Source organism: Argiope bruennichi, chromosome 1 (assembly GCF_947563725.1).
Source record: "Argiope bruennichi chromosome 1, qqArgBrue1.1, whole genome shotgun sequence".
Taxonomy (NCBI): domain Eukaryota; kingdom Metazoa; phylum Arthropoda; class Arachnida; order Araneae; family Araneidae; genus Argiope; species Argiope bruennichi.
This window is the reverse complement of record NC_079151.1, coordinates 15,523,434-15,547,256: the sequence shown is the minus strand read 5'-3', so window position 1 is coordinate 15,547,256 and position 23,823 is coordinate 15,523,434. Positions and strand designations below refer to the sequence as shown.

Below are 23,823 nucleotides of genomic sequence, written 5' to 3'. Positions count from 1 at the left end.
TTTCACGGTTATATGATATTCTATTTTGAATTTAATGGGCTTAAAAAGACTAAGTCTATTTCTGAGTGTATATATAAACTAACTGGTAGAAGTATTTACTTGTTTTTAAGTTTAAAAGCTAACACATTTATATTGTAAATTCTAGCAATTTGCAAAGCCTAGCTACACTTTCAATTGCTAAAATAACTAAAATTACATTAGCTAGAAGATAACATTTTTTGAATTCAACTTTACAAAATAGTTTGCAACTTGCTACCAAAATATACTTCAAACTGAATATTCTACAAAATTCATTTAATTTAACAGGCAATTTAAAACTATTTCCAAACATACTTTTACAAAGGGGAGGGATAAATGAAGAAAAGATCAGTGTCAATAACTTTAAGACATTAAAAACTCCTTGCCCACTTGATGATTTAACTTTTGTTTATGCAATTGGGCCATAGATCTTATTTATTACAGAAAAAATAATGAGAAAAGAAAGAGAGAGGAAGGATTAGAGATTCTATTGTACATTTCATAAAGGAGTTCTAGTGACACTAATTTTACAACTGAAGGTAGCTTTACAGATTTTAAGCTTACTTATTGCATTCACTGCAATTTAAAGAATTTTCGAGAATTAGAAACTTATACACAATAGCAAGGCGACAAAATAAAGGAAACAAAAGTTAGACTTCAAGAAAATACCATGCAAGAAAAATGAGAAAAAGTAAATATTTTAATTAATGATGAAGTTACTATCAAAAAGATAATTTATGCTATTTAAGAATTCAAACTCCGAGTCCATTACTAAAATTTTTAAATCTGATTTATGTTAATATTTAAACTACAGCCTAGAATTCAAAGAGAATTATAAATATTCCTATTTTTTACACATAGTTCCATTTTCAGCACTGCATTATTTTTAAACTGAACTGCAGGTTTTAAAGTTTAATTAAAATTGGTATTTTCTTTAAAAGCAAATATATTATTAATTTCATTAACTTATTTTAATTTTAAAAAGTTAGTATTTAAATCAAGCATTTTAAGTAAATGCATAATGTATTATTATGCTTATTTTTTCAGAAAATTTTTCTGTAAAATTAAAAAGCTGTAAAGTTTTAGACATTTATCTTATGTTTTTCATCTGATCTTATATTCAGTATTATACAACATTTTATATACAACAGGGGTGTTTGTGGGACCCCAAAAAATCCCCGGAAACTTTTACGGACTTACTACCGACATTTTGGAGTTTCGAGAAGGGGGGGGGGGAGAAATGAAAAATTACGATTATGAAGTATTGAATGACCTAATTATAAAAGTTCAATGAATTACTTTTTTTGCAAAATTAATAACCATTAATTTTGCAAAATTAAGACCTTTGAACCCAGGTCACGTGATCGCACATCTGGTCGAACGAAGTCTCTCCCTTTTTTTTCTGCCGCGCCTACTTGCCGAAGAGAATGTCCGAGAACCGGGGGAATGAGTCATAACTCGCAATAAGGAAAGAACAAAAAAGAAGTTTTTCCCCCCTTTTCACGCATTATCACTGCCTTTGGAGAAAGAAAGGAAAAGTTTTCACCACACACACTGACCTTGCGTTTTCTGCTTTCAAAGCAAACAAAATTACCCAGATCAAAATAAATAATTCATTATTATTCCTACTTCCTTTTGAACGACGATCCCCGGAATTTCCGGGTATCGAAGTTCAAAATCCCCGGAATTCCGGGGTTTCCCCGGAGCACAAACACCCCTGTATACAATTACAGGTATTTTAAATGAATAAACTGAAAAATAAATATCCATGTATGTATTTATTTTAAGTATATATTCTTAATATATCCTGGTATTTTATATTATTTCTGTTAAGAGTAAATAAATATAATAATTTGTATAACATTTGCTATAATAAATTTAGTCAAATAATAAATGCTGTATAGATATAAATAAAAGTTAATAGGTATTGGTAAGCAAGTGACATTATAGAGGTACAAAAAATGATATAAAAATATAATTGCTCAACAATCAACAAAAATTTGAGAAGACATAATAGCAGTGACTGTTAATGCACTGTAATCATGAGGAGTTATAATTCTTCACAACACATTCATGTACATTTACACCTTATATTTTTAATGTTTATCACAATTTTCACCACTGAAAAACATTTTGCGGCTTTCAATCATTTTAATTGCTGTTTTTATTCCTTGCAATAATAAGAAAAGCAGATTTCTAAATGCAACATTAAAAGCTGATAAGAATTTTTTAAAAATATTAATTTATCAAATATATCTATCTGTAAGTGTACCGAGATATTTTTAAATGTGAATACAATTATTGATATTCTTTAAGAAACTATGTGTAATGAAGCTATTCATATTTTACAATGTCTAATTTTCATTCTGAATTAGTATCAAAAATTGATTCATAAAGAACAGAAATGAGGTCCGAAATATAGCGATTCTTCATCTTTTCAAGTAAAAATTATCAAAAATTTGGGATTAAAAAATTCATTCGAAATTAACAGAAAACACTTTAAATTAACATTTTTTTATTTATTTATTATTAATCTATTCTTCATTGCCATATATATTTTTAAATGTGGAGTTAAGGGAAGAAAATTTCATAGCAGAAAAACATTTTAGTGCACTATTCCTTAAAGCACCCTTTATATATATTTATACATGTATATAGAAGCCATAATAATGATAAATAAAAAAATATACATTATAAATATGTATATACTACAAAAGAAAATCTCCCAATCTGCTCTCTATAAAATAAGTCTTTTCCTTTGGATGGAAATGGAAGGGAGGGGATAATCTAGGCGAAATTAGTTTTTCCCTGAAGACTGTAAGCTATTAAAGTAAAAATTGCATTACATTGTGTTGAATTTTAAAAAAATAATTGCAAAATTACAAAATTTGGAGATCACATTCAAATACCGAAAAATGATGACAATGCTACAATACCAATACTAGAGCTCTCCATACATATTTGTTCAAAAACTAAACATTACATTTGTGAATTTAACAATATTTTGAGAATATATGAAATACATGTCAAATTCATTATATAATTAACATAAAATATATAAATAACTGCTTTTTTTAATAAGAAGAAAATCCTTTGTTTTAGACAGCTTTCTCAGAAGAGCATAACAAAAATGATATTCAAACAAAATACTACTACTTTTTATAAGTTGGAAGCATACTGCAAAACAAAAACATCAATTTAAAACAAAAAAGGGAAAAAAATCAAATTATCCCAACATTCAAATCTGAAAATTTGATTCTTTTTTCATACATAGATGCCCCACCACTTCCAAATATCTATGTTTTTTAAAAAATGGAAAAATTATAGTTGAAAACAAGATTAATAAGCTAATCTCAACTAAAGAAATATAATGCAAAACAAACTAGTTACTAGATCTATATAAGATGGGCCACCACAGAATTTACACATTATTATATTATAAAAATATTCATGGATATTCACACATTATTAATTTTATCTTTATTATTTAACTATCAAAAAATATTAAAGTTCAAATTTAGATACATTTTTTTACAAATGCATTAAATTATATATCAAAGCACATGGAAATGAATTAATAATTTTGTATTAATTTTTAGTTTCTTGAAAGACAGACTACTTTATATTGAAATCAAAGACAATTACACACACAACTTTACATTTTTAGAATAAATATTAAGATGTTTCAGAATGGATTCTTAACTCACCAATCAGAAATATTAGCTAGAAGAATATAAATAAAATAATTGATATTCAACTAACATAAATAAAAAAAACTGCAAGGGAAATAATAAAGTAATTATCTGTGAAATTATAATTTCTCAAGATTTTATTCTAAGAAATTAAGATAATCCATAATTCAAGCTTTTCAAATTCATTACAATTTCCCAATAGGGAGGGAGTAAAGTAATTGTATTGTAAAAGGAACAAGGAACATTTTAAAACTAGTTTGTATTTTTATCCTTGTTTTCAAATAAATGCATACACATAAGCGATAGTCATTAATAAATAGGAAAATAAATTAAAAAGAGGACGATAATAATTTTTTTTTAGAATAATCACATTTTAAAACGAAAGTAAGTCGGACAGATAGATTTAAGTTTTTAAAATGAATTTATCCCCTCTTCTTTTAACAATTTTTTAGCTATGGCTTTATTTAATATTTAGGAAAAAATGATTATGATGATTTCAATAATATTTCAGCAATTTTTTATAAAATGAGATAGTGGAAAATTATTAATAAATTTTATCAGGAAAATTGATTATCATGAAAGGTATGTAGAAAATGATGACACACATATAAATGTTCCGAATTTTTGATTACCTTAAAAAAAATTAAGTACTAAATTCATCATTACTAATTTTTCTATGATGCTACAAATTTAGCAGTTCTTTAAAGAAATAATCATTACAATAAACACTGAAACCGAATACCACATCAATGCAACACAAACACTACGTTACATATCCCTTTCTTTTTTTATTTGCTCTTTCCTGTCTAGTATTGAATCTTAACTGTATAAGGCCTGTCAAGATTTTTAAAATTAAATTTAACCGGCATATTAAAATTAATTTTAATTCATAAATTTTTGATTTTGTAGTAAAGTTACTTTTTATATTATTATTCAAAAAGCGCCTTTAAAGTTTTCCTGAATTAGAAATAACTTACAAAACAAACGAATTTTTAAAAAAATCATCCTTTTTTTTTGACAGCTCAATATTATTCTAATACTGTTTTCAAAAATAAAATTTTTGTGATGAGTCATGAAAAAAATAACGAAATAAGACTATTGTTATTAATTAAGTTTGAAATATGGATAGATGTGGACAGTGTTCTAAATTACTTCTCTTTGAAAAGATCCAACAACACTGCAATTATGATTTTTTTTTTTTTTTAACTTTTAAAGAAACGATCTTTTAGAAAAGTTTTTAATGACATTAAAATATCGTGTTTAATTTCTAGAAAGACTTTGAAATTATAATATCACTCTATTTGTCTTGTTTTTTTAAGTTTAGATCATAGAATATCATTAAATCTAAATGAATATTTAAAAAAAAAATGTAATTTTTTTTCCTATATTTTTTATTTTTTTTCATGATTAAAATAAAATTATTCATTATTTTTGTTTATATCTAATGAATATTGCACATTTTGAGAGTATTATAAATTTCTTGTATAAAGTGCTTGTCAGATGGTTCGAGAGTAAGAACTAATGAAGAAACAGTTTTTAGTGTTTATATGATGGAAGTATTAAATTTCAAAAAGCTTCGATAATTAATAATCTTTTAAAAATACTGAACATGGCTAATGTAGAATATGATTTGGATACTTCAAAGGGCTTGATGCCGGTAAGCTATTGGCATTCTGTGAATTACTAAATATCTTTTAAGAAGTTACAACTAAATGATAGTGTTTTTTGAAAAAAATTTGAAATGTTGGTTAAATTAATTGTAGATATGATTTATTATATAATGTATAACTTTTTAAATGAATTTAATTTCTGCCTTCTAGCAAATTCAGAGCCTCATAGCCCCTCCAATATTAGAAGAAAGTGCCAAAAAGAAGAAAGAACGTGAGCGTGAGAGACGATATCGAAGACCTGGCAGATCCGTGAACCACGATTCCTGCGATGGTTGCAAAGAAGGCGGCGATTTAATTTGTTGTGATCGTTGCCCTGCAGCATTCCACTTGACTTGCCAGTAAGCATCGTTTTTGTATTTCTATCATATATGGAATATTGTGAAAGTTGTGCCTTAATTGTATCCTATTTCATGTTTAATTTTCTGATCATTACGACGCTTAATGCGATGTAAATTCATGTATTTAAAAATTTTACAAGCATTTTTTTTTTCTTTTTTTTTGCGCATTCGATAAGTTTGCTTATTTGGTGGAATCTATATGTGTATTTTTTTTAACTTCTGAAATAATTGTTACACTAATTGATGCTTGAAAAGTATTAATAGCCATGCAAATGTTTTTGTTACTAAATTTTTATCATGAGGTCGGCATTTGTAATAGTTTATCAAATGTTGTGATATACATATATAAATACATATGATATACCTATATTATTTCAAAAGAACACATAAAAATTTATGATTGACACAATCTTGCATTTACTGATTAAAACATATTTGTATGTTTTAATTTAAGCATTGCTGAATATTTTCTAGATAACAGTATTTTTGCATTATGATTGTTTTAACTTTTTATCTTATATTTAAGTATATTCCTTTTTTTTTTTTTTTTTTTTTGCTTGAAGAATTTCACTTTTATTGATTTACTTTCAATGCCTCAAAACAAAATTTTTTACTAAATTGTTTAAATTTTCATGTCTTCAAATGAGTTTAATAATGTATAATTTATATATAAGCTATAATTTAAATTATTGCTGCTCGTCTTAGTAGAAATGATTTTGTTATAGTGATCCACCTCTATCTGAAGAGGATTTACCATCTGGTGAATGGCTGTGTCACAGGTGCAAAACAACATCTGAAGTAAGTGTGATATGCTTATTTTAGGTACTCTGATTATATTAATCTTTTCAAAACTCTTCCTGATAAAAATTAATGGTGATATGCTTTGTTCAATGTATGCTAATTTATGGAGAAAAAAAAACTTTTTGGTGTAATATATATAAAGAATAATAAGTTTGTTGTAAATATATCTATGTATATAAAATATAATTAATTTTTTCATTATAACTGTCTTTTGATCGTGTATATAATTCAAACAAAAAACTTTTGCAAAATTGGTGATATGAATTTAATGTAACAAACTTTCTTGCATAAATAGCATTGAATAAAAGATTGGTCAAACATTTTCAAAAATATATAAATAAGTAATCAGCTTTGACAGAGTTAGAAAATTAATTCTTGGGAACTTCTTTTATTAAAATTTTAACTTATTAATTCATTTATTATATTTCATAATTTATGTGTCTTAGCATTTAAAAAAAATATTTTTTATAAATGTTCAACATAATTATGGAATGACTTAATTGAATGATTTCGAAAAATGGCAACATGGTATAAAACAGTCCATTGTAGAATTTGCACTTTCACTCGTTAAAACTTATTTGTTATGAATCTTCATTTTTTTTTTTTTTTGTTCTTAATTATTATGTCAAACTGGCAAATCAATGGTCATGTTTTTAAAAAGCGCCTTTCTTGAAAATAAGCACAAAAACATGCCATTATTAGTGTCTATTTATATTGGCTTAAAGGTTTTAGAACTGTTTTTTAGCTTTATAATATTTATAATTTATATTTTAAGAATATTTAAGAATGTTTATAATTTATATTCTCACTAGTTTTAAGTACTGCCTATCAATTCTTTCATTTAGGTAGATGAACATAATGCTTCCAGTAACCAATCCGGTGGAGTGGAAGACTCGGATTCTATAAATGAGCTTGACATCTATCCAAGACACCCAGCAGAATTTTCTGCAATGGACATTGATAATGAAATGATGAATCCACTTGATGTGCTCATTTCTGCAGCAACAACAAGAAATCCTACACAATATCAATTACCTATTGAACTGGCATGTACTGTGCAACTTCCAGGTATTAGTCCTTTTTATATACAAAGTGAAAGTATTATAACTGTTGGAAAAAAAATCCAGATTTCAGATCTCTCTGAATTCGAAAGACAAATTTTTGGATATATACCTGTGTATCTGTCTAGGAGCATGATAACTCAAAAGCACTTTGAACTAGATGGGTGAAATTTGGTTATGGATTTAATTTTAAATTTGTAGATTTCTGTCAAATTTCGAACAAAATCCATTTTGTGTAAGTCTGAGAATGATTGAACATGATAGCTAGAATTTATAGATAGACACCAATTTAACATTTAAAAGATAGATCTGTATCGAATTTTGAATAAAATCTGTCAAGGGGTTGACTATTTGTTGGTCTATACTTTCATATGCATGGAAAGGCAATAACTCAATAAAGCCAGATCTTAAATGAAAATTGGCATGTGATCTCGTGGCTATAATTGTACTCTTTGCAAATTGGGTTTTAGTCAGTCAGAAAAAAAAGATGTCATATCTATTTATTTTTGGGAGTCTTCTTTCGAACTTGTGTATTAAACTCGTGCCAGTGATTAATCATACCACAGATTGCGTGCTATTCATGACAAAGAGCTACCTTTAGTACACAACTCTCTCGTGATTCTAATAAAAATCTGAGCGCTTGTTACATTTACAGCTTTGACATTCAGTTTTATGCTGAAAAGTTTTAAAATTATATCTGTCACTTTGTTTATTTATTTGCGAATATGAAAACTCAAATTTGCTTTGAGGTTAGTGTGATAAAATTTATTATATAGTTTTAACTATGAATTTGTAAATCTCTATCAAAGTTTGAACTAAACTCATCAGGGGCCAGTCTGTTTACATTTTTGCAAACAAATAGTTGAATAAAAATTAGTTTATAGTCTTATCATCAGAATTGCATCTGCATATTTAGCTGCATCAAAACTGTAGTTGTGCAACAACAAAACACATAAATCTTGTGTTTAGGATATGCAAAGGTAAAGAAAATTATGAAGATGCTGTGATATTTAAATATATGAGAATGCTGAGAGTAGAATACATATTTTGGTTTGAATTGTTCTATAATATATAGTTATGAGAAACATCAATAAAATTTTGAATTAAGTTTTATTTTCTTACATTATTGTTTCCAAAAATGAGATGATATGTATGCAGTTATTATATATTATTGTGAGAAACTAAAAAAACAAATGTGTATGTCTGTGATAAATCTGTTTCTTTTATGCAAAACAGTGCTAAATAAAGTAATTTGTCTGGTTCGATTAGTATTGAAAGCTCTTTTTATATGCTAAATCATCTATTAATTATAGTAAGTACTACTACACTCCATTTAGTGGGAATTTTCTTATTTTATTCAAAGTAAACTTGCTGCCTCTAATCTGTTTTTCTGTCATCTAGATTTTATATTGGTATTGCATGCTTTTTCGCTTGCCTTGTTTAATGACGGCCATTGGGTTGATCTCTTATTAATTAATGTAGTTTTCTTTGAAATTATTCTATTGCTATATATATAAAAAATTAAAAAATGTCTATCTAATAAAATTTAAACTAATGAATTACAGCTTTTATTGAAATCTATGTTCATCTTGAATTTTATATTGTGTATATGCATGGTTCTGCATATAAAATAGATGCCTATAATCATTGCCTATCAGGTATACTTTTTAGGTTAGATCACTAAACCTAGAGCTACTATCTTACTACAGATATACATTGGTGGTGATAGTATACACTTTATAAACAACTTTTTCCATATATTTTTACAACACTTTGCACTTATAATTTCAAGGTAAGGTATTGTACAAAAACCATTTTTGCATTGTCTTAGTAACAAAGGAAGAATTTGAACCTTAAAAGTTCAACCTATTACTTTTTCCAATTATAATATTTTAAATTATATGCACTTTTCTCCTTAATTTCATCACATTTTTGAAAATGTACTTTTTAAGTTTATCACATTTGTGTTTGTTTATACTTTTTCATAATTATCCCTGTTTTTACTACTACAATACATTTACTTCCCTTCTTTTTTGATTTAATTATTTTAATATTGATTGATTAAATATTTTGCAAATTTTTTTCCAATTGCTTATTGAGTCATTTTCTGTTTTTTGAATTTAAGGATAATTTATAGTTTATCTTGTTAGCTGTATTTTAATAATTCTCATTTGTATATTCAGTGCTTTAATTTAATGTTTGCTCTCGTTACTGCGTAGATACAGTGGAGCTATATGGTTGGTTTAGAGGTGATATTAATATAAATATAATGAGCAAACCAGATATTGATATTTAATATAAGAAAAAAAATTGCAAGTAAAGTTGCACCATTAAAAATAATTTATTTATTTTGTAAATATTTTTTGATGCATCAAAAATCATTAAAAAGGTTTTTATCAAAGAAAAATTAAATTTTGATATAATTTTTTTAATGTGTTTTGCAAGAAATTTTAATCATTCTTGTAATTGAATACACTTCTATGTTATAGGTTCTAGCAAAAAGTCTAAACCAAGAGATAATAGGAATTCCAAACGAGTACCTCATGAGCTGGATTCTGGGCTTGTACATTTACCTGCTAAACTTTGCTATCAATGTAAAAGGTATGTTGTATTCTTTCATGCCAAAAATTAAATAAAAAGATATTTGAAAAAAAAAACAAAAACATATGCTGTTTTTGTTTAAATTTTTTTTTCAGACTGACATTGAAATTATTCTGTTTTTCCTTCTCTTTTTTGAAATTTACAATAGGAACGATCTGCAAAATTCCAGTACAATATGTGTATTTATCAATGCTACAGATTAAATAGTTAATATGAAAACTTTAGAGTATTTTTTATAGCTTTTATTATTTAGTAAAATTATTGTTTGTGTAATGTAATCTCTAATCATTCCTTTTTAAGGAGCTGCCGCAAAGCACCTCTTATTCAGTGCGACTATTGCCCACTTCTGTTTCATACAGATTGCCTGGATCCTCCCTTGACAAGCTTGCCTACGGGAAGATGGATGTGTCCTAACCATGCTGAGCATTTAGTGGTCAGTTAAGATATTTATTGCTTCAGTAAAATTCGTTATTTTTATGCGTTAGTAAATATTGTGTTCCTCCTAAAATTTTTATCTTTTGAACAGTTTTTTTTTCTTGTATTGTAAATGCTTTTATTAGTACAGGGTTCCCATGATCCTTCAAAACTTCTTAAATTTTATATGGTTGTATTTATAACTCCAAAAAAAGTGATTGTTTCCTTAATTCTTTGAAAAATAAATGAAATGTCCATCCATTATATTTGGTAGAGATGGGGAAAAAAACTCATTTGACTTTGGTTAACCTTGAGATATCTATCTACCATGTGAATACAATCAGTTGCCCATTCTTGAGCATAATTGTTTTTCACCGTCATTTCTCTCTCTCTTTTTTAATCGTTTGGAGTTTAGAGAAAGGAGGGAGAGGGGGTGTTGCTGTTATGTATAATTAATCAAAATTAATGAATATAATCTTCCTGAAAATATGATCCACACAATAACAATTGATTCATTTTTAAAATGAAACTAAGAATATGTTTTAACAAAAGCTTAATTGCTTGTAAAAACTTTATTTTATACACATATCAGACCATTACTCTCACACCTGCATTTACATGTATATTTCGGGGGGGGGGGGGTCTTTTATATAATATGCTTGTGGCATTGGTTTAAATTTTCACATATCATTGATGCTGACATGCTAGAACAAGAAAGTTTGAAAAACAAAATTGTTGCTGTTGCGAATAAAACAGGGTGCGTAGTGTCAGGAAAAGTGCTTACATATGAAAATCCTTTTTAAGCACCTTAAAAGTGCTTAATTTTTAATAAAAATCCTTAAAAAGTGCTTAATTTTCTCGAAGTGCAGAGAAGTTTTTTGAGAAGTTCCAGCACATATTAAAATAATATTAAATATCTTTTTTCCAACCCCCCTCTTTCATCAACAATGTGCATTGTTGTTTATTAAAATATTGGGAAGGTTATCCCGAAGGGGCAATAGAAAATGTGTACTATGTCATACTTGTTGCGATTTCGAAAAACGTTCGTTCTTCTGTAGAATTCAAAGAGGGTGCTTTAGTTATGTCTGATAAATGTATGTTTACCTTTTTTTATGTATTATTAAAGAAAAATACACAGATTTGTCCAATAGACAAAAAATCCAAATATAGCAAGATAAATTTGGTGCCCCAAAAAGATCTAAAAACACTTACAATAGAGCCTTTTTAGTTCATTACGCATTTGATCGCTGTTCTCCTTTTCATTACGCATTTGATCGCTGTTCTCCTTAATATTTCGTTTTGGTACAATGTCTTGTACAACTTATTAAAGGGATTTGCTAAACAATGTATATTGAATTCTTACTCATTGGTGTGTGTGTGTTTTTCTTTTTAATGTGCTTGTCCATTTAAAAAATTTTATTTGTTGGACCAATCTTGACAAATATTAGTTTTAGCATGCATAAAAAAATCTACTAAATCTAGTACTTTAAGTTTCAAAAAAGAATTTACAAGAAAAAAGTTTTTTATATTTTTATTCTTAAGGGTTCAAATTATATTTAACGATTTTTGCTTTATCTCTTTGTGTAACTCATGCAGATCTATATATATATTGTTTTCCAATGAAATCTCTCTACTGTTAGAGGTTTATCCTGATTGACAAATCATTAAAGTTAAGAGCTTGAATTGTGGCAGGAGGTTGCTTCTGGGATATTAAAAACTCACTGAGAACATAATTTTTGAAATTTTAGTTAAAGTTTAATTAAAAAATAAAAAGGATTTATTTCCACCATATCATCAAAGCATATTATTGAATAAAAAATATTTTTACACTATTTTAAAGGTTTAAAAAGGTTGTTTAAATTCCAGTTTTGCTTGAGTGAATGCTTTTTCTTTCCTTTTCTTTTTAGTTTTAATAATTTTTGGAAAATTAATCTTGAACTCAATTTGTAACAATGATTTTTTTAAAACTAAAGTTCAAAATGCCAGTTTTTTATTGAATTGTTGAGTCACTTTAAATGTATTAATGTTATTATAAAAAAAGGGGGGGGGGGCCTTCTTTTGCTCTTAAAATTCAATTCAGAATTTTCAAACAAAATTCAAAACTTTGAAGCAATTCAGTGAATAATATTCTTTACTTGATAATTGCTGTGAAATTTTAAGGCAATGCAATATTTAGTCTGACACTAGCTTCAAAAATTACTATTTAAAAAAATGGTTTAACTGTCATTTTTTTATTTAAATTTTACTTGTAACTACAGAGCTGTTTTATTTATTTATTTTTTTTTTCTTAAACTTGTTTCCATCATTTATGAAAAATAAGAATTTTGAAATAATTTTCATTTTTGCCTAAAATATATAATCACTTTTATTTTTTAAACTTTTTTAAAACAAAAGTAACAAAATTTTTTATTTTTATATAGAGGTTAAACAGCAGGTTTTTCTTAAATTTATGAAATGTGAAACATTTAAAAAAAACCCTTTACTAAACATCAGAAAGTGATCAATTTTTGGCAGTTTTGCCAATCTTTTATGTTGGTAGCTGTCCTGGTATACTTTAGCTCTTATCTTTATAAGCCGGCAAAAAATGTTCTAAACTGCTAAATATGGTGAGTTAGAGCAGAGGAAAATTTTAATTTATATCTCAGCCATATCGAATTTCATTTATTGCAGCATATATAAAAATCAAATACAAAATTTTTGGTCATGCTATGCATCTTTATCAATGCCAATGTAAATTCAGAAATGATGTATCTTTCCATATTAATTGGTAATTTGTTAATTTAAAAAGTTAAAAAAGAAGCCAGATTTTTATTGTTAACCTTATAAAAGAGTAAAAAAAATTTAACTGATTGATTAAATTTTTTGGTAATGATAAAACTGATCATTTTTGTTTTTGTCAAAACCAAATAAGTTTTACAATAGACTCTCCTGCAGTATTGCAGAAATAAATGTTAAAATTATTATGTTATTGCAGAAATAACTTAACATTTCAAGAGTACACATTTAAAGTTAATTTTTAAAAAAATTCAATAAAAATAAAGCTTTATTATAAAACAGAAAACATGCTATACTTAGAAAATAAGCAGGCTCACTTTGCATGAACGTAAAATGGTGCTTAATTTTTTGGGGTAAGGTGCTTGTAAAGCACTTAAAAGTACTTACTTTTTTAAGCATTTTCTCACTATACACCCTGTAAAAACCAGGAGAGTTTTAATTTATTCCCGACATTTGCTATGATAATCGTCCATCTGCCATCAATAACATTTGCAGTTTTTTCAAGGATCAGTTATTATGCAGAATTTTTGAGACTCATTTAAGAATATCAACTTTATCATATTGCCAGATTCACTTTATTCATTCAGGGAACAAGATTATAGAAATTATTATCGTAAGAAGTTTGCCAAATCATAAATATGCTTATATTCAGCCATATTATGATGCTGAAAGCTTGTGAGGAAATAAAACAAAAAATCCTGTTGCAAATTTGCTAGTCATTTTATCTTTGTGAGTGGCAGAAATCTTCTACATTACAGTGATTCCTAGAAATGCATTTTTAATATTGCCTGACTCACTAAACATAAATATTCATGGATTCTGTTGACGATTCTGAAACAAAAGTGCAATGTTGACTGTACATCAAAGATTTTGACATTGGGACTATAGGGGAATCAGCCTTAAAATCTCATAAAATGGGTAAGTTTTTTTTTTTTTTTTTTTTTTTTTAGTTTTTTTTTATTAGTCATATTGTTTATGGGTTGTAGGAAATGTGTAGCAAATCGCTTGTACGAATTATATTTATTGAATTTTCGCTTGTAAGAATTACATTTATTGAATTTCTGTGATATTTTAATGCTTCTTTAAATATTTATCATGTTTTTTGCATTTTAAGATATTTTCTAATGTTTTAAATTTTATTAGAAAAGAATAAATAATTTTATAAATCATCTGTTCTTATAAAAAAAAAGAAAGAATTTGTATTCTGCTATGTCAAGATTTATACGTATACTCACAGCCAAATTTGTGCATTGCGAGTCATAATGAGAATTTAATGCTCCTTGAAGCTTAAATTTTTTAATATGGAAAATTCAGTAACAACAACAATCATTCAATAATTTTTTAAAAAGTGGGCTTTGATTGTAAACCACTTTTAAAAAAATGTATTTAATTGTTTTTTAATGAATTCAGAAATTCTCTTAATAGAACCACAATAGCAGACAGAAATAATTTTTTTTTCCGCTTGCATATCATCTTTGCTTAAGAAGAAAAAGAAAAAGAAAAAAAAAAAAAGAATATTAAATTTCTCAAGAATAATAAAAATTATTTTTGCTCAATTTAAGTTCAAATGTCATACTTTGCAAGAAATTTTTTAATTTTATTATTTTTAAAACATGTCTTCAATTTAACTGTGCATATGATATTGTCATGGAATACAAGACCAATTTTACTTTTTGATTTTATTTTCATAGCTTTATTTTAACTTCGATGCTTTAACATTCATTATATCGCTGACATTGTCTTACTGTATTAAAAAAATTTTTTGTTAAGTGCATTCTTGATTGTTCAAAAGATTTTAAACAAATTGCTGATTTTTGCAAGAAATTTGTATACTAAAATCCCAAAACAACTACTTAAATTTTTTAAATGGATTAATATATATAACATATTTTTAAAGATGTCAGGCCAACAAGTTGACAAATTTGGAATTAACCTTAGTTTATTTTTCCATGGGAGGATATGATTTATAAAAGGAGTTGAAGAGAAAAATTGTCGAAGTTTTCTCTCAGTCTTTTTATTGAGAGTCTCAAGGGATTTCATTGGTGCATGTTGATTTATGAGAGAATCTTAAGTTACCTTTGGGAAAAAATACCATGATCATTAGAAATTTTTATCGCTTTGCTTGTACTGTGAGAAATTTAATAGTCGTCAACTTTTTAGAGTGTTCATTACAAATAAGGAAATTAAAATGGGATTTGGGTCAGGAAATAAGCGGATTTTAGATTAAAGTAATATGGGATAATTTAAATTTAAAAAAAGAAAAAGAATTAGGATTCAAATTAGATGAGATATCATTATATACAGTAGTTTATTATAAATTTAGTCCTGATCTTTTATTTATAACTTCTCTTGAGAAAATTGCTAAAAAGCTGAAAAACTTAGGTTGATCATGCTTGTCAATAATTTCTTATGACAAGCATATTTTCAGCATTTTCATTTTTGTATAATATTTTGTAAAAATTTAACTCCAAGCCCTGTAATAGCTTTCATCTTCATGTTTTCAGGTTTGAAACACCTTGGTATAAATTATTCTGTTTATTACCAAATTTTTGTAATGGAATATTTTATGAATCTACTTTTTAAATTCTCCGGGTATACTTTTCAAAATTCTATGTTTAATAGATGCCTACCTCTTTAAATAATTCAAGTGAAAAGTTGAATTATTTAAAGAGGTAAATTTTAATTAAATAATTAATTATTTTACAAAATTTTTTAATCAAATAAATAATTAATTAAATAATTAACTATTTTACAAAACTTGTAATTTTTATGAGTTTTCTAAGAAGTAATTTTTGAGATCTAAATTATTCTTAAATATTTTTGTTCATTGCAGTCGCAATAATGTTTCAAATAATTTTCATAAATTTTTCTTTTCTTTTTTTTTTTTTTCCTCACAGGAAAAAAACTTTGAAATTATGAAAATAAAGAACAATATGAAGATTACAGAGTTCCTGTCAGCCTATACTAATAAACAAGGATTAAACAAGATAACCAGAACAACTTCTAATCAGTTTTCAACGGGCATTTATTGAGTCATCGTAGTGCTTAAATGAAGAACTCAAATAATCTTCGAATTCTCTGGAGTGTTATAGAAATAATAACTTTGGCAAAGAAATTTCAGACTTGCTCCACGAAATGTTTTTAGATAGCAAAATTGCCAAAACGTTTTCCTGTGTTCCAAAATGCTTTTATTTGATATCATTTGGAATCTTTCTATATGTTAAGGATGTTTTATTGAAATGTCTGTCTAATCGTAATGTGTAATTTTTGGTGAAACTTGCAACAAATTTTTTGAAACATGTTTGGTTTTGGAATGAAAAAAACATGGAATATAAAATCAGAATCCAATTTCAACTTTCATAGAGCCATTCCACAGCCAAAGATATTTTTTGAGAATTTCATAATTGTATAGAAATATTGGATTTGAGGAAGGTTTTTATCTATCTAAATGGATGATCAAACAGTCTTTTGGAATTTTTTCCTTTGTTGAATGATGAAATGCAAAAATAATTCTCAATATTGTTAGTAAATGTGGAAAGTTGTTGCCTTTGTATTGTCAACAATTCATTTTATATGGCAAAAATAATATCAATATGGGATGTTGCTTTTTTGTATAAGTAGTATATATTATTTATTCAAGATTTCACTGATGAGAAGGGAGAATTACCTATATTTTTCAGAGATTGGGAAATTTTCCTAAAAGTTTTGCAAAACTAAGTGGCTGGAGAATGCAGCTGTTGTTGAATGAATTTTTGAAATTTGTGATAACTTGTTGATATGTTTGAAAAAAGAAAATTTTCTGCATATAATTCATATAAATTTGTTGCAAAATGAAGCAACTGGAGCAAAGTAGAGTGATTACTGTATATTTCAAAACATTCAGTATTATCAAAAATGTTTTTGAAAGTCTGATGGTTATAAGTAGCATTTCCAACTTTGATTTTTTAAGCAAAGATTCACACACTTATATCGGCAAATTTAATAAGGGATTTAGTGGGATCAGAATACGCAAAGATATTACTTATTGGTGGGAGGTTGGATACTGAAAAAAGATAAGATCTGAAACATGAATGTCACGATTTTGTATATATACCTTCATTCATAGTTTTGGATAAGTCTCTTCTCTACTATGTACTTGAAAGAAGTATAAGTTGTTTAGATCTAAGAATTTCCAAACAAACCCATTCCTTTTTGTTTTTATTAATTGCTAGTGAATACAAGAAGTTTATTTTAGATTAATAGAAGTTAACAACCATTAAAATAAAATAAACTTGTAAAATACAAGGATCAAATTGATAAATTTTTATCAAATAATTTAATAAATTAAGTCTTTCAAGAAATTGTGGGAGATAATAAGTTTCTGATGGTATTGTCCTATGGTGAAGCCATAGTTGAAAGAAGATTTTCGTTAAGTTAAAATATTAAAATTGAATACCTTATAGAAGAAACGTACATTAAAAAATGTTTGTTTTAAATGAATTGAAAAAATTCAGTGAAATAAAAAATTTCCAAATCGCAAGAAAGTGCAATTACAAGAAAAAAAATGCTCCCAAGTGTGTTGAAGATATGGGTGAACAAAGATTAAATCTCAAGATAATTAAAAGAATTTTAAAAGGAATTGCATTACTTTTGAATAAATAATTTAAAATCCAAAAGGTTGAAAATTGAAAAGAAAATTTTCTATAATACTGATATCTGCAAACAAATTAGCTGAAAAGGCAGAGATAAATGGATATTTTCAGTGTGTAGCATGATTTAACAGTCAACAGTCAAAAATAATAATAATTTATGAAATTAAAATGATTACTGAAAAAATCTAGTCTTTAATAAATCAAATTAGAATGTACATTTATAATAGTTTAATGACACACTATTTATATTTCATATATTTAAATGTAAATAACAGTTTTTTTTATGTGTATCTATCTCTTGCATTTTCTTCTTCTATTGGTGAGAAATAAGGTTGAAGATTCCTGTAGGATTAACATTTTTTTTAATTAATTTTTTAATTTTAATTTAATTTTTTATGATTTTTGTTTTAGCTAAATTGTCAGTATATTTGTCAAGTAGTAATAATTATAAAATTAACCTCTCATTGCTGTGCTGTGGCTAACACTAAGGGTGCTTTCATTGTTACCTCAAAAAATCAATTTTGACTGTCAGTATTAGTTTATTAATGGTAAGATGACTGTAGTAGGTGTATTTAGTATTCTATATTTAAGCATCTAGAAGTTGTAAAAAAGTAATGCACATTGGCATTTTAATGTTGAAATTGTTTCATCTTAATATATCATTTGAATTTTAGTATCTAAAGTATGTAATTTTATGTGCCTGGGAATTAAAAAAAAAGTTTCTTAAATTCTCCCCCTTCCCTTCCTCCCTTCATTGAGAGTGGAAATCCTGTACTTTGTTTGGAAAATTTATCATTAATTCAAGACCATTTTTTAATTTTCATGCCAAATAATGAAGTTTTTATTGAATTAATAAATCAAGTAAATTGTGAAGAACTTTTGTAGTGTTATTTTACTTTTGAATTATTCTGTTTAACTGAGTATGCACTTAATTTATGAGTGTCAATACATATTTTATCCTATAAATGAAATATTATCTTTCCTTTTATGAATGGAATTACCTTCCAATTAGCAAAGTATTCATATCTGTTGTAAATTCTGTATATAATTAAAAAGTACATGTTGTGAAAAATTTTTGGACAAAATATGTGTGCTTTAAACTGCTAGCACACTGGAGAAATTGTGAAGGGTGAACAAAGACATTTTCTAGATTTGCCTGTCAAAAATCTGTTTTTGATCATTGAAATGGATGATGGTCATTTTTACGCAAGTCAGAAAACACTCAAAAAATATTTTCTCCTTGAAAATGGGCTAATAATTTTTGACCAAATTGATATCATTCTTGCACAAAAAACTAATTTTCAAATACCTTTTCTTTTTTATATATTTTTAGTTGAGATTTGAAAGAATATTTCTAATTCTTTCAAATATGATTGTTTATTTCCTGAACCTTTTATAGCTATATATTTAATGCATGGATGGAGTTTCATTTTAAAATCAATTGATGATGAAAACATATTTTTAACGTACAATAATTTACTCTGGGAGCAATATTCTAAAAGCAGTTCGTATACTTCTGACATTTACTAAAAGAACCATTTTTGACAAATTAACTAGAAAGATCCAGGAAAAGAAAATGTACAAAATGCAACACACATACATACACAAAAAGACTCAGTGGATTTGTTCAATTTGCCTAGTACCTTAATAGTCCATGAGGAGGGGGGGGGAGGGAAACACCATTAATTATATGATACTAATTGAGGGTAATATTTTGATATATTTGAAAAATAATCCTTAATTCAATAAAATTATTTGTTTTAACTTATTATTTTCTGTTATTTATTTAAATCTTGAATATTAGATTTGCTTTAAAGGTCTAACAATTTGATTTTAAATGGTGAAACTTTGATTAATTTGCTATGGTTAAAACCATTTTATATATTAAAAAAAAACTAGAGAGCATTGGTACTAAATATTTACCACTCCTTAAAAAATATAGCAAAAATGTTTTTGTCCAAATTTTAAATATTAAGTTAAAGATTACTTTTCAGTGCAAAAATAATGCTTTCATTGAATATAAAATTTTTTTATTTGTTTGCTGTTAAGTAATCATTTTCATACGTCTTATGTCTGAAAAAGTTAACAAAGAGTTTTGTTTTCATTTGTGTCTATTTAAGTAAAAATTCTATCTGAATAAATTTTTGAAATATTGTTGACTTCAAATGCAAGTAAAAACAATTTTAATTATGAAAAAAATATTGGTTATTCAGCCAATAAAAAGATGCATGATACTACAGGTTAAAAGTTTTATAAAAATTTTATATATTTTTTGAAACTACAATGGTAAATATTAAATCAATAATACTAAAGAGGAAAATCAGTTTATTTCAAAGTAAAATCATATTCTTGCATATTCTTAATATGCAATTTGTTATTTAGATATAAAATAAGAGATTAATGTAAAAGATGTAATTGAATGAGCTAAATTTTTATTACAACAGTCAGCAACAAAACTTCATTACAGGTACTAACTACCACAAAAAATAAAAGTTTATTCTCAACCAAGATAAGTGTTGATTTTTACTAATTAACATGTATTATCATATTTAGTGATATAGTCTCATATCTTCTTGGCATGGAACAGCACCAATACTATTAAAATAGATACAGGATATCTTTCTTGCATCTTTTGCTAACTGAGCTGGTAAGCTGATTTAAAATGCGATAGCAAGAACTGCAAATCAAAACAGAATGAAAATGAAAGACCTCAAAAATATCTAAGCACAAAAAAGAAAATTGCCTAAGAAGCAATAAAAATGTATTATAGCTAAACTTTACTTTGAGGTTGTCAGATTGTATACTGGTATCCTTGCCTTTTCAACTCAAGGTCATATCATACAAAAAGTTGCTTCATAATTTTTCTAGTTTGTTAGCAGCTTTATATGTAAAGATTATATTTTTGTAAAGCTTCAAAAAATACACTTCTCCATTTAATGTTGGTGCTTACAGGATAAAAACAATTTTACAGAGTTTATTTTTAATATCTATTTATTGTATGAGCTATATTTTTTTATCCCTTTCAAGGATTCCCGAGAAATTTCCCAAGATTCACCTTCAAAGAAAGCAAGATTCAATCTTGAGTTAAATTAGTGCTCGTCTAATATATTTAAATACAAATGATTTGGTCTCTTTTGTGGTTTAATAACTTATTTTTTCAGTGCTTGGATTTTATATAAATCGCCATATTTTGTTCAGCACTTTTTTTACTCTTTAATTTCTTTTTGTGCTTAAAATTCATTCTGTACAAAGGCTTTTGAAAATTTTATTTGGTTTTCAATCATTTATTGTTAATCTCTTTTGATCACTTCTTCTAGATTAAGAAATTTTTCCTTAAGTATTATCTGTGTATTTGACAATTTATATATTTTTCTTATTTGTATACTATTTTATCTTATTTATATACCGTCATTTATATAGTTTGTTATTTCATTTGCTTTAGGGTTTTTTATTGTTGTTCTTTGTTCCATAATTGTAATTATGTTAAAATAATTCATTATTTGTTTTCTCATTTTAGGATCAAAAACTTCTTACTTCTGTCAGTTTATCTGAACGAGTGAAATTGTGGGACAAATTTTCAGGACCGATATCTCAAGATGCAATCAAATTGCATTTTCTGAATAAGGTTAATAAACGTCATCCACCATTTAGACGTAAAGTCAAACTGCCTCCTAGGAAAAGTATAGTTGTAAGTAAAGTTGTTCGTTGTAAGCAAAAAATTTTCTGTCTCTTAATAACAGATTTTGATAATTTTCAAGTGTTCTATTCATTTTTTTTTTTTATTTAAAAAATTTGGTGTTGCAGGTTCCGAAACCCATAACACAACAATATAGCTGTCCTCCTTTATTGCTTCCTCGTTTAAAGGATTCTTTGTTATATGGGGGAAATCCTTTCTTTTCATCAGCTTCATCAAATGCATTTTCTACTGAAGAAGAATCTGAGGTAATTGTATTCTTCTATTTTATAGTTTGTTTTTTCATTTAGGGTATTTAAGATCATGACAGAGCATTGTTTTCTTATTTTTAGAAATCAATTTATATATATATATATATAAAATATATATATATATATATAAAATATATATATATATATATAAAATATATATATATATATATATATATTATGCCAGTCTGAGATAAATTTTAGCATGACATAAGTCTGATTTATTAGCCATTTTTATTATTAATTATGGTAACCAAATGAAATTTGTGCTTAAAAAGCACACTACTTTATACTAAATATATTATACATATACTAAAGTATACTTTATATACTCTAAATATGTATTTAAATTTCATTTTTAGAAATTAAAATTTAAGATATTAATTCTATCTTTTATTTATAAAATATTTATAAAATCATTTGTTCTTTTAAATGTATGAAGATTACTTTTAATTTAAAAACATTAAGGTAATATTAAATTGTTTTCAACCTTTATTTACCTATTTTTTTTATTTACAGTGGCTATCCAGCTTAGTTTCATTTCAAACAAATGTTGCCAAACATGTTGCTGTTCATCCAAACCAGACTTATTCAAATCATAAATCTCATACTTCATTTGACATGGATTGTGAACCATCATTGCCTGACAATAAATTCTCTCTTAGTAATTCTAATTGCTTTCATAATAATAAAATAAATATGTCCCAGAATAGCCCAAATTTTGAATCTGCATCCACTAATGGAGAAACAGAATCATTGATTTTGGATACAAAGGTCAAATGTGAATCATCATGCAAAGTTTGCAAGAAATCGTCAACTAATAAAATAAACAATGTCTCTAGTTTATCTAAAACTCCAAAAAATTCTTCAGCTACGAACCAGTCTTGCATATCGCACCAGTGTTCATCTTCGCTCAATGCTCATCAGACAAAACCATCACCAATGCATTTTAGTGGCACTAATGCGACTCGAGGGTTTTCTTTGAAGACTTCCTTACAAGGTTGGTATTTGTATAACTGTTACTTTTAGAATTTGATTGTAAATAATTGTATTAAGTCTTAAACATTTTATATTTGTAATTAATTTATGTAAGGTTATCACTTGTTTATTGAATTTTAATACCTAAATTAGGTGTCTTATAGAATAATGTAATGCTGTCTTCTAAATGAGTGGTTATGTTTGTAGTGGTGCAATATCTTAGCTGATTCTAATCATCAGGTCTTCATTTTTAATCTGCTTTAAGAGTACAATGGTAATAATAATAAAATTGAAATTGGCAAAATCTCAAGTTATGAATTTGATTATTAAATTTATACAGTATAATTTATAGAGAAATCCAGATTTATATGTAGACTGTTGAGATTTATATCTGAAATTATAAATTATCATCTGTTATTAACTTGTATTTAAAAAAAATATTAATAAGTACATCTAAATTTATTTTTGGTTGAGATTGATTAATATAAAAATAAAATAAAATTAATATAAATTGAGTAAGGAAAACTTCTAAAAGTAATAATGCTAATGTTTTCTTTCTTTGATATACTATTTTCAAATACATTACTTTTATAGTTATTATTCTTTTATATGCATATTCTGAAATTTAAATTTAACCAATATTTATAAATAGGTGTCTTTACTTTGTTTAGCGCATAGACACTTAAAGGAATTTGATGTACAACCAGTTTGATAATGTTAGATCTTCATTGTTTGTCCATTTTAGTTAAGGATTGGTTTTTTACATCCAAATCATATATCTGCACAATTTTAAGAAAAAGGATAATGACTATTCTTTTAATGCTAGTTGTAATTACTTTATGACAATTTCTTTGAAATTGTTTGACTGTTCATCTCCATTTTGTTTTACATTTGCAAATAAT

At 26.1% G+C, this 23,823-nt stretch overlaps 2 protein-coding genes across 4 annotated transcripts in view; one reads left to right on the top strand and one right to left on the bottom strand.

The window, feature by feature from the left end:
* The window catches only part of LOC129976383 (oxysterol-binding protein 1-like), a 46,306-nt gene extending 41,812 nt beyond the window's left edge, over positions 1–4,494 (bottom strand). Inside the window, exon 1 of one of the 3 annotated variants that reach the window (XM_056089917.1) lies at positions 4,343–4,494. The gene's annotated coding sequence lies outside the window, so the exon portion shown is untranslated. Of the gene's footprint in view, positions 1–3,725; positions 3,745–4,342 lie in introns of those variants that run through there. The other 2 variants (XM_056089925.1, XM_056089933.1) reach the window with 2 other exon arrangements.
* Positions 4,495–5,229: 735 nt separating this feature from the next.
* LOC129976371 (PHD finger protein 12-like) overlaps positions 5,230–23,823 on the top strand; it is a 39,738-nt gene continuing 21,144 nt past the window's right edge. The window contains exons 1-9 of the mRNA XM_056089907.1: positions 5,230–5,367; positions 5,531–5,718; positions 6,444–6,516; positions 7,365–7,587; positions 10,070–10,181; positions 10,482–10,614; positions 21,519–21,689; positions 21,806–21,943; positions 22,463–22,943. Of these exons, the coding sequence (XP_055945882.1) occupies positions 5,320–5,367; positions 5,531–5,718; positions 6,444–6,516; positions 7,365–7,587; positions 10,070–10,181; positions 10,482–10,614; positions 21,519–21,689; positions 21,806–21,943; positions 22,463–22,943 (1,567 nt within the window). The 5' untranslated portion in view covers positions 5,230–5,319. The remainder of the gene's footprint in view (positions 5,368–5,530; positions 5,719–6,443; positions 6,517–7,364; positions 7,588–10,069; positions 10,182–10,481; positions 10,615–21,518; positions 21,690–21,805; positions 21,944–22,462; positions 22,944–23,823) is intronic.